The sequence below is a fragment of the Grampus griseus genome (genome assembly GCF_964374135.1).
Source record: "Grampus griseus genome assembly, chromosome: 6".
Taxonomy (NCBI): Eukaryota; Metazoa; Chordata; class Mammalia; order Artiodactyla; family Delphinidae; genus Grampus; species Grampus griseus.
The window spans coordinates 9,071,402-9,083,541 of NC_139000.1; the positions used below are offsets into that span (position 1 = coordinate 9,071,402).

General features: G+C 51.6%; 1 protein-coding gene across 1 annotated transcript in view; it reads right to left on the bottom strand.

The window, feature by feature from the left end:
• The window catches only part of MVB12B (multivesicular body subunit 12B), a 184,355-nt gene that overhangs the window by 82,457 nt on the left and 89,758 nt on the right, over nt 1–12,140 (bottom strand). The window contains exon 7 of the mRNA XM_082656457.1: nt 3,402–3,496. Within this exon, the coding sequence (XP_082512583.1) occupies nt 3,402–3,496 (95 nt within the window). The remainder of the gene's footprint in view (nt 1–3,401; nt 3,497–12,140) is intronic.

Genomic DNA, 12,140 nt, shown 5'->3' on the forward strand with positions numbered 1-12,140 from the left:
TTGAAAGCGTATGATGAGTCAGAAGACTTGCGAGCACTCAGAAAAGACGGCGATCACTGGAATCTGCAAGGCTTCCCAAGAGCGTGACAAGTTAACATCGGTCCTATGTTGTTTCTTCTTACGAGCGCAATATGTGCGATCACAGAAAAAGGAGACACCGCAAAGAAACAGAAAGGAGAGCAGGAAAATCCAGTGAAAACCACTATAAACACCTTGGCATGTACCTTCCCAGACCTTTAGATATATTTCTTAAAACGAGATCACACTGCACATCCTGGCTGTCACTTAACAGCATTCATGCACATCTTTTTATCTAAATCAGAACTGTTTCTGATGCTTGAAAAGTTAAGGCCACTGTATGGATGTTTCATAATTTAACCACTTGCCTTTATTTTAGACATTTATGATATCCACCCCCCCACCCCTTTTTTGGGTATTATATTTAAAAAGCAGCAGTGCTCGCCCTTGTGGATAAATCTTTTTTGCACATCTGTATTTTCCAGAAGAAATTCCTGGAAGAGGAGGTGTGAGGATCAAAGGTGTGCTTCATGGCCATTCTGATGAGGGTACAAGACGGCAGAGAAGGGAATACGCTTCTCAGGATTTCAGCACGATGTTCCTCACCCCAATCCTGTGGGCAAGAGAGAACTACCCACTGGCTGGACAGTGCAGAACAGTCGGCATGCAATGCTGACGGGACGCGTGGTACCCCAGATGGCTGGAGGGATATGAACATACGGTAAGACAGCCCCGCTGAACACGGGAGCACCGCGCAGAGATGGGCTGGGCTGCTCAGAGATGGTGGCCCAGACACTGTAGGGTTGGAGCAGCAAATCAGGACGATCACCTGCCCCGGAGGTCATAGAGGGTACTCCCAGGCAAGGCAGACACCAGGCTAAATGCTTTCCTTCCTCCCCACTTCCTTCCACAACCATTTCACGAGCACCTCTGTGTGCTGGGGACAAAGCTACATGCTGTGTCCACCGGTCTCTCAGCAGCTCTGAGCAGTGTCTCTCCCTCTGCAGGCAGGACAGGGATGAACTGTCTCAGTGAAAGGTACAGAAGGAATATATGCCCTTGGGAAAACAAGTATGCCCTTGGGAAAACACTTAAAAGTACATATTACTTTAATAACCGTACGTACAAATTAAGTGTGGGCTGCTCTTCAAACTTCTAATAACATTGTTTGGAAACCTACTTATCTTAGGAAGGGACCGCAAGCAAGGGGCGCAGTGATCAAATGGTTTCAGGAACGAACCAGAGCCGACCAGGAGTTCGCACCAAAGGCTCAGTGCCTGACGTCCGCTGCGAACGTGTGCCAGAGCTGCTTCGGGAGGAGAACAGTTTGGGGATTCGTTCCACTACCAGCAGAGCGCCAGACATCATGGCTTTGGGCACTGTGCGCGGGCTGGGGGCTGGGGCACATGCTGCCTTGACTGTTTTTGGAGTGAACCACTGAAACCTTAACTTCGCAATACCAAACTGAGACATGCCACTCAGTGCCAAATACTGTTGGAACGGGGCGGCGGGGGGGGGGGGGGGGGGCGTGGTCTCTGCTCCCTTTTAGCCAGAATGGCTCGCAGGCAGGCTGCCGCTGGGCAGGCCTCCCAGCTGCATGCACCACGACTGCGCAGTGTTGAGTTTGCCGGCCTTACGGAGCCCGCGGGTCCCGCAGGGCACGCCTGGCAGCATCACAACAAAGCAGTCCTGGACCCTGGCAGGGCACTCTGGTGCTGCCACCACCGAGGAGGCCCGAGCTGCTTGCTGCCCTGGGCCACAGCCTCGACTACCTCTGTTTGGAAGATAAAATCCAATTGACTGCCACTTATGCAAACGTAACAGGAAGTTTCTGAATGGCTTCCCCTGCGTCTTGAGACTGTTACCTCGGCATTGCTAAACTAACAGCTGAAATGAACCCAGACAACACCTCATCAAAGCCGCGGGGCGAGGAAGCAGTGGCCCAGAGGCAGACAGGAACATTCCTGCCAAACCAGACGAGATTTCACTCTGTGAGCCCTTCTCTGCAGAAACGTCAACAGCTGGGAAAGCCATCAGAGAATCCAGGTACGGTGGGGGGCAGCCGAACCCCGTGGCTGGAAAAAGATCTGCGAGCTGGAGGGGAGAAAAGTCATCTGCTGTGACTGAGCTCTCCTCATGTGCATTGGGAACGGGGCCGCCCTGCTGGATTTCACAGACCTATTTTGCACCACTCTGCCACCAGGCATCTGGGGAAATATTCAGCTTTTCTACAAAATAGGTCATCTTTCCACACTTGTTATGCTCCTTGTCGACTCTGCTGAAATAGCCAGCGCACAAAAGAAATTCTCCCTGGAGATGCTTCTCTTCGACAACACGTTCCCACTGCCCTGGGGAGCTTGGCTCCTGGAGAAAAGCCAGGATGAGGGCTTTGAGAACATCCCCGTCCTTCCCCTTCCCCTTCCCCAGCAGGAGCGCCACCCAGAAACGGAACGACTGGCCTTTGCTTATACTTCCAAACCTATAGGGCGTGATCATAACAAGAAAAACTAATACTGACACGAATTATACCATTGTTCTATTTCATCTGTTTAGTAACCTGAAGTTGCAATTTTTAGAAAAAAGATTACCTTTCAAATAACCGATTCATTATGGTACATGAATGAATGCCATGTTCCCGTGTTCAAAACATCACTCACCATTAAGGGTACGTGCTGGTAAGTGGTACCGATTTGCCATTTCCCCCTTATATACAAACGCCCCCCAACTGGAGGCCCCGTATAATCAGAGTCAAGTTTGTGGGTCTCCTCAGCTCTTAGCAAGTCACCTGCCCTGCCAGGCACCTAATGAATCTCAATTCTGTAATAAGGCTTGTAAGTTTTTTGAAAAAGGAAACCAGGACTGACCAAGTTCCTGCCAAGGTAACACTATCCATTTCAGGGCCGAGTTCAGAAATCACAGACTCATACGATGGGGCCGGGGGTGGGGGAGACGCCAGCGCACCCGCTGGTCACAGACCTGGCTTTGAGAAATGAGCGATGAGGACAGACGTGGATACAGAGGGCAGGCGGCACCAGGCCTCAGGTCTGCGGGGTCCCCAGTCCCCACGGGGAACCTGCCCTGGAGCTGGTAGGTGAACGATGTGGTGACTATTCTCTGGAAACCTCCCTTCAAGCTTGTGAAATCCACACATTGTTTTTCATCATTAGTTTCAAAACATGCTGAGGATCTGGCCCTTCACTAAGCGCTACGGCGACACAGAGGAAAGGGAAGGCCTGGTCCCTGCAGGGAACAGGCCCCCTGCAGGGGTAAAAAGAGAGGTAAGACACACAGATGCCGTTAGCAGCCAGGAAGCATGTAGAGGGAGGCGGTGCCTGGGACACAGACGCGCTAAATCGCTGGCCCTTCGCAGCGGCCGCACGTACCTGATATGGCATACAGATTGGAGTGCTGGTACCCATAGTCAGCCCGAGTGCTGTTCCTGCCTCGGAAGGTAGCAGGGAGCGTGAGAGAGATGTGCCTGAGAAAGACAGAGGAGAAAAAGGAGGTTACAGGGTGCACGGAGCAGTCCCCAAGGCTCAGAAAGCACAGGCGCCACCGACAGCCCACAGAGCCCGGGAAGCGGGCAGTCCCGGGGACCTCCGCCTTCTCAAGCAGGACTTGAGCTGCCCCACCAGCTCGAGTCCCCCTAGGAACTCAGAAGTTTCCAGACATCAGTGGCCACTTTTTTCCATATAGCGAAGGACATTCAAGAGGAAGAAAGGGTTTCCCAAGCCTTAAGTGACGTGGCAGGTGCCCCGAGGAAGTGGGTGATTTAATCTTGATCTCTACCCACTGGGCAAAGTGCACCAGTGGGACCAGGATGCTCAGCTCTGAGTGCAGGACTTGGTTTGCCCTGTTGTCTTGGTCCCATTCCCCATCCAGTGGCTTCCACTCCTGTCCCGCGGGGCTGTGGAGGGTCACAGCCCAGGAAGCACTTTGTGAACGAAGGCGTTAGGTGTTATTACCACGTGTGTCCAGGAAACGAACGCCCACTGAGAACCACAATGGCACGTTCCCCTGAACTGCTGTGTCCGCACGTCCCCCTCACGTGGGAGCACACAGTAGGTGCTCAGAAAGTACCTTCCATCGACCCAGCTCATCTTTTATGGCGCAGGCGTTGGCCATTAAGGCCCACGCTGCCCACACATAAGCAGGTATCGATCAAAACACATAATCTACTTGTCGCGGTCATCAGCTGCCTTTAGTGAATGCCGAGACGAAAGGTTACAACAATAGGAAAACCATTTAAAACCCAACAGGTCTGGGGGACAAAAGCAACACAACTGCCTCTTCGTGGTGTGACTGGGGGTTGGTTTGAAGTAGCTCAGTAGCCTGAGCTCTGGTCACACACAGTCATTTCTAAAACGGAAGAGGGGTGGGTAACGATCACATAAAGAAAGCTCACGTTCTACATGCTGCCCTTGCCACACAACAAACGCGTGACCTCCCAGAATGACTCTGGGCGGGGCCTGTTCCCACAAGCCCCCGGAGGAGCTAACATCTGTGCCACCGGCCGGCTGGCTGGACCAGGGAGTGGGGCCTTGCTGAGCGTGAGTCCTGTGTCCACGGCTCAATCCTGATGAACTGAGGATGCAGAGGTGAGCTACCCCCTGCAAGGAGCTCTCAGGCTGGGGGGACAAAGGAGCAGGAACAAGCCACTGTGCGACAGGACACGTGCTCGGAGGAGAATAAAAACCACGCGCTGAGTGAGCACGAAAGCAGGCGGGTGGGGCTTCCGGGGACACTGCCTCAGAGGAGGTTGCCGGTCTTACAGGAGGAGACAGGAGCAACGGCAGTCAGGGAGAGCTGACTCTGCTGCAAGGTAAGGCTGCCTGCGGGAGACAAAGCCGGGGCCAGACCGAGAGGACACCAAACGCCGCACCAAGGGCTCATCCGCTTGGACGAAGGTTCTCACGCTCCGTTCTGCGCGTCACAGCACAGATGCAGGCACTACTGCTAACCATACAGACTCACAGTCCCAGCTCCGGGGAGTCTGGTTCAGTGGGCCTTGGGTGCAGCCCAGAAATCTCTCTGACAAGCCCCAGCAGTGCCTCTGAAGACAGGCCGCGTTCGCGAACCCTGGGAGGGAGAGGAGCAGCTGCAGAGGGATTTGACGCAGTTGATCGATGCCTCTGACCACAGCACTTAGTCAATGAAGCTGAGCAAACAGAAGAATGAGTTACTGACTGTGGTTGTGGGTGAGCAGAGCTAAGATGGTGACAGGCGACCCTGCAGAGCGGGCTCGCCCTGAGCTGGGTCCCGGCGTCTACAGATTCCAGGGTTCTCTCGTGGCCCCGCACATCGCCCCCGCAAGGCAGGTACAGGGCCCAGTGCAAAACCATTGGGGGACCTGTCAAATGTCATTAAGAATTTCAAGATGGCGACAGCGGAGGCGGAGCGTTAAACCAAGCGCGGGGGCCCTCCTGAGCGCGGGGCCCTGTGCGATGCACTGGACGCACACCCGAGAAGCTGGCCGGGGGCAGGTGTCGGCACTACACCCACTGTACACCGAGGGCTTTTCCAGGAGCCGGGAAAGAACCCACACCCCGAGACTGCTGTGCCCCGAGAGCCCTAAGAAGGTGCATCCCACCTAACTAAGGACATGGAACATCTGCGCGGTGCGGCAGCCGCTCCAGGAAGCTCGCAGAGGAGGTGGCGTGTTGGCTGAAGCTCGGACGACAGGTGCACCTGGGTGACTGCACAGAGGGCCTCCTCCTTGGATGAGAAGACAGGGTCAGCCCAGCCATCCAGCTGTCAGAGATGGTTGAGCAAGCCGTGGCCCACATCAACCCAGATGGGTGGGGGAGGGGGAACTCGGGGCGGCAGGACAGGCAGGGTCCCTGCTTTTGCAGAGCTCACCCTGCAGCGGGGGACACAAACACGTCCATGAAGTTACAGGAGCAGCGGCTGACGCAGGGCAAGCAGGAAGACTGTCTGCACTCCCCCGAGGAAGTGCTGTTCCGGTGGGGAACTGGCGGTGGGCAGGGTTGGCGGGGTGAGGCAGGGAGGGTCTCTGAGGCATCTCCTAAGAAGCAGGAGGTCTGGCTGAGGGGGGACCTGGAAGGAGGCCGGGGTGGTCAGGGCCTGAGGCTAGGGAGAGGGTAGGGGACCAGGCTGAAGAGAGCTTCGGGGGCCACGGCACCCAGGACCCCACACAAGCTCTGACTTTATCCTGAAGGGGTTTTAAGCAGAGAAGTGACGAGATGCAATTTACAATTTTAAAAGATGACCTGCTTGAAGGAAAGTGAGGGAAAAAACCGAGATGCCACCGTAGATGGGAACAGAGCAGCCAATCACAAGGAGGACTGTCATGGAACTGCAAGCAATTATGCAGCACCTACTGCGTGCAGACTCAACAATTCCCGTCAATATCACCTGCTGTGACCCTCTAAGTGAACGGTTTTGGGGTAATTCTACGGCCCACGGAACTTAAGTGTATGCTAGAGAATCAAGCTGCCCGGTTCCTCAGCTGCCCTGTCCACAGGGACTTCCTGGCCGAAGCTGCCTGCCTCTCTGGGGCAGCAGGTTTTGCCTGGCTGACCCCACTCTGCAACTCCTCCTTCCCTGGCCTAGTTCCTTCTGTCTCGCAGCAGCCCCTCCTGGCTCCTCCCCAACCTCGTGAGGGCTGCTGTTGGCAAGGGTTCTGGTTTAGCGTGTGCTCTCACTCCACACACTTTCCCTGGGCAACCTAACCCACACGTGTACCCTGGTTTTAGCCATCCTCACACACCAGCCCGCCTCTCCAGACTCTTGTCACTGCTTACCCCTCCCTCCACCAGGAAGAGTGAAGGTCCTGTACGTCTCTGAATCTGCCACGTTTTTCCCCTGCCTCAGCCTGATTCTTCAGCCACCCCACTCCCTCCTCCTAGAATCCCCATTTCCTCCCTTACCGCCTCTTCAAACTCCCCTTCGTCCTTCAAGACTCCACCTAAGCATCCTCATTTGGTAAAGCCCTTGCTGGGCTTGTCGCAGGCTAGATGGGTGTCTGTGCATCCTCTCTCACTCCAGTTATCCCAAGACACCTTCTCAAGAGCAGGACCAGATCAGATCAAGTTGGTACCCCATTTTCTAGGACAATTTCTTCCCCAGAGCAGACAATCATCGAACAAATGGCCGTTGAACAAATCGAGTGTTGAACCTACGGCATTAAAACCCTTGGATCTTTTTGGACATGAACTGCTGCTGCCTCTACTATTGCATTTTCGCCTGTGTGTTTGCTGAGTTAGACTCAGGGGGTCTCTGGGAGACCCATGACACCACACATCCCACTCCCCTCTGCTACGGAGGAAAACAGGTATGACGTAAGAAGTCAGTGGTGGCAGCAGCCAGGAATTTACAAGGGAAAAAACCGAAAAAGTTTCTGATCACATACGATAGACAATGTGGGGCTGATGCAGTAAATGGGAAATTAAAAGAGATTTCAAGTTGCAGGCCTGACTCTTTTACAGACCAATTGCTCAACAGGAATCACTCAAATTGAAATCAGGTTACCAAAAACTCCAGCTCTGGTGGCTGACGGTCAGGGGGACGGGGCAGCATTAAGACCAGACAGTGGGACGGCCCCCGGCCAGAGAGGGCCATAGGGAGAGGGGTCCCTGCACCACAAATAGCTGCTGCTTTTGCATTTTCACTTCTATTGTTCCTGGACATAGGGAGGAAGGGACGTGGGGACAGGAGAACGAAAAGGCACACCGAGGCCTCCCGTTAATGCGAGTGGACAGTTTGGGCCGAGGAGACAGATCACCTGTAGTTAAATCAAACAAAAAAGTCCCCTGCTGAAGGAGAAGTGGCCCAGGGGCGCTCAACCTCCTATCAGCCTGAAAGTGAGGACGGACAGGAACGTCCGTGCAGTCAGCCGAGCCTCAGAGCGAAATGAGATTCTAATTCCTCAGCATCTGGTGGGGACCCACCTGCCAGGTGCTGGGCTGGGTTCCTTCACGTATGTCACCTTGCCTAATCCTCTCAGCAACCTTTTTAGGCAGGAACAATCACTTTCAGTTAACAGAACAGGAAACTGAGGCCCTCCGAGACGAAGTTGACAGAAGCGAGCTAGAATTCATGAGCAGGTCGGTCCACGTGTCCTCTGGAGGTTACCATCCTCATCTAAAAGTTGCCCTGATGGATCATCTTTACCATCAGGTACGCAGAGTGAGATCACTCAACCAGGAATCTGGGGTCCACCCTGAGACGCCCAGGACTCAACCTGTCTGCCACTTACTAGCTCAGGGACCCTCACAGGTCACAGTCCCTCTAGTATGGGAAAAGGGAAAAGCTACAGGCAGATTTGGACACCCAATGGAGGCAGTGCTGGTGTAGTGGTGAAGAGTACCGAGCCCAGAGTCCACCCGACATAGGTTCAAATCCCAGTGCCACCAGCAGGGGCTGGGTGCCCTTCAGCAAGGGGGTGTTGCCTCCCAGTGCACAGACGCAGGCCGAGCCAACAGCACAGCACCAGGACGTGCCAAGCACGTGGCAGTACGATTCCTGTTCTGCTTCTTCCCCTTCCTGCCCCCCCTGGCACTGTTTTAAGCCCCGCTCGTGAGAGCCTCAGTACAGGACCACTATGAAACGCCTGTACCTTCCCTCTGCATTAGAATGAAACCTGAGCTGCCCCACAGCTGGAGGTCCTGCCAGTTCTGGCCCATCCCTCCTCTCTGACCTGGGCTTGTCTGTGGTCCCTGCACTCACACCCTCCAACCTCACCAGCTGCTTTTGGTCCCCTCCTCCCCTCACTCGCATTCCCTCTTTGGGGCCTCTGCACTTGCGGTTCCTGCTTCCCTCAGGCACCCCTGGGGAAGCACCCCGGCTCTCTCTGGTGGCGCTCCCCCTCGACACTCACTTCCCTTTCTGCTGAGCCCTTCCCGCTTAACAGGACTGTCGATTTCTTTATATGTGTCACTAGGACACGATCTCCGTGACACTTTCTCTTTCCACCGTATCCTTAGTGCCTACAACAGTGCCCTGCACACAGTGGGCACTTAAAAATTATTAGGGAGAACCCTAGAAGATTACCTAATGCTGTTGAATGAACCAATGAATCCAATTCTGACCTGTAATTAGAGATCATTTGGGGAAACTTACAGGAATTACCTTCGTCATGGCATTGCTTATAAAGCCAAAAAATGGAGTCAAATTCAGTATCAAATAATAGGGCACTGCTTAAAAAATTACAGTACAGCCATCTGATAAAATATTTTACATTCATTTAAAATATTTTACAGACTACTTAATAGCCTGAGCCCATGCCCATTACCATAGCGCCTACTGAGAAAAAACATAAAACCCTTATTTTTACACTTGGAATTATAATCAGTTAACCCAACACTCTTTGGCTTACTGCCCATAACCTGATGATCTAATAAGATTAAAGGGATGCCCCACTCATGGCACTGGGTGTTGCTGGAAGAGGAAAGAAAGAAGAAGCCGGGCACTTCAGTAGAACGTGGGCGCTACACACTCAGCTTTTCTGAAGCACCTAAGCCAGGGGAGTTACAAGAACGAGTATCAGACAAAGCTGAGACGGCATCAAACAAAGCTGAGACCAAGTCCATGACCATGATGCTGGCTGGGACCCCCCCAGACGGCAATTTCAGTGGAGTCATTTCAATGGGCCCCAAAGTCGTTGATCACGCTGTGATCCCTCTAGCTCACTCTGTTGATCTAGAAGAGTGTATTTTAGATTTTAAGAGAGTTCATAAAGATCACCAGCAGGCCAGGAGAAGTAAACCCAAGAACTCAGGAAACTGGCTCTACCTGGGGTGGCACCTAGAGATGAAGACCCTCTGGTACCATCCCCAGTAGGTCTTGGACCACCGGAACAGGGGACTGACCGTTAGAGGCCAGCAATTTCTGCCACTTGACTCAAATGATGGATCATGATTCCAAAATCTGTTTGGCAACCAGAGAATTCCAACTAGGACAGCCCCTGAATCCTAGGGGAGTTTTACCAAGCTTTCCTCCCTGTCCCCCCCCCCAGAATGGCCCAGAGAAGACAGGGCACACCCTGCAAGCCATCACGTCTCTCTGCACGGGCCCTGGCTGTTCCGTAATAAATAGGTCAGCATTGCACGTGCTGCCAACCACAGCTCCGGCTAAATAGAGGCTGAGGGAAATTCCGTTTTTTTCCCCCAAGTCAGTCTTTGGCGCCTTATTCAATTAACATGGCCACTAAGCCGCAGACAGCTCCATATAAGAGCCCTTCAGTTACAGAATACATTTTATTATGTGACAACAGTTGCCAGCACGATTTATTTCCTTTGATGGGATTCTGCTTTTTCCTTGTTAATTTAAATCTGTATTTTCTAGTGCTGATTCCAGGTCTGTGTGAATTTTTAAAACGTTACCATTAATCTTCTGAACCCAGTGGCCACATGTAATGGAGATGGCTCTGCCCGGGCAGCCGCGATGCCGGCTCTCCTCCCAAACTGTTGGAGGGCAGCGCTGAGGGGCCCGTGGCTGGTACGGCGGCGGTGGACTCATGGTTAGAGACAGATGTCACTTCTATCCTCCACCCCCTGCGCGTGCGCGCACACACACACGCACACACACACATTTGCAACCAACAGATTTTGTGGTGTTAAATCACGATTCCCATTCTGTTTTCTGGCTATATCAAAACCACCTTCTGCGTGCAGCAGCAGTTTTCCATGTGTGCTCCAGGGACCTCCAGGGGTTCCTCAGACTCTCTCAGGGAGTCCACGAGGTCACCACTACTTTCATAATAACACTAAGACATCACTTGCCTTTTTCCCTCTCATCCTCTCACGAGCAGACAGAAAAAACTTCCAGAAGCTTATGAGGATGTCATCACTCTGACGTCTGCTTAGGTAGTCTCGTGTTTTACGTTTTTCTCAGTTTTAAGTTTTAATAAGGGAAATATAGATAAACATAACCCACATCAACAAAAGCTCTTTTGAATCCTCATTTTTTTTTTTTTCTCCAGCAGGATGGAATCCTCAAGTTTTAAGACTATTAAAGTCCTAGACCCAAAAGTTTGAAAGCCACTCTTCTAGGACAGTGTGTTAAACGTAACTCTGTGGAGGCAGGTGTGTGGCTGTGCGACCTCTGGGTCAGGATGCTCCTTAGACACAAGGGCCCTCTGAGTCAGAATGACGACTACTCCAGATACCGAAACAGCATATCACCCAAATAATGAGAAATAACATTTGTTTACTCACTTTCACTGGTATAAAGAAGCATTAGTTGAAAATATTTAAAAGACTGAAAAAAATTCAAACTAGGAGGATGAAATGATACATGTCCTAAAAAGACATCAGGACTATATGACTTGAAGGGCCAGACGTGGCTCTAGCCAGGCTCCAGTCACCAAGCGCCTACAAAAACTAATGAGAACAGAGAAAGGTAATGATGGTTCAGAAGATTACCACCAAACAATGAGCGCCCAAGGGAGAGGAGGGGAGGGGAAGGAGCAACTCATACATCCTGCCCTTTGGCCAACATCCAGTCTAGAAATATATATCCTCACGAGGGCCTGTAAAAAATGTCACACAACAAGATAAAAAGAACATTACCTCTGGGAAAAAAATGTACTGTAGGATGCAGAAAAAGCTATCTGCATTAGGAATAATGTGGAAATAAAATCCCCCAAACTGAATCAGCAGTATCGTGGATAAGCCCCCCACTAGTTTCCAGAATGCAGAGAAGGAAAGAACACAGAGGTGACAATGTTGAGGAAAAATATGATAAATATGGAGAACAAAGACCAATCTAAATATTCTAGGTGTTAGAGAGAAATCAGAACAATTAAAAGAGAAGTAACAATAAAAAACAGTTTAAAGCTTGCCTGATTAAATCTAAACAACAAACAAAATATAGAAGCCAATAGGGCTTCCAACATTCCAAGCAAAATCAATAGAGACTCACAGCAAAATAAATCCTGATTTCAAGACTACCTAATTTCAAGACTTAGTGTAAAGCTACAGTAATCAAGACAGTGTGGTACTGGCATAAACACAGACATATAGATCAATAGAACAGACAGAGAGTCCAAAAATAGACTCACACACGTATGATCAATTGATTTCCAACAAAGGTGCCAAGACAATTAAACTGGGAAGCAGTAATCATTTCAACAAATGGTGCTAGAACAACTGGATAGCCAC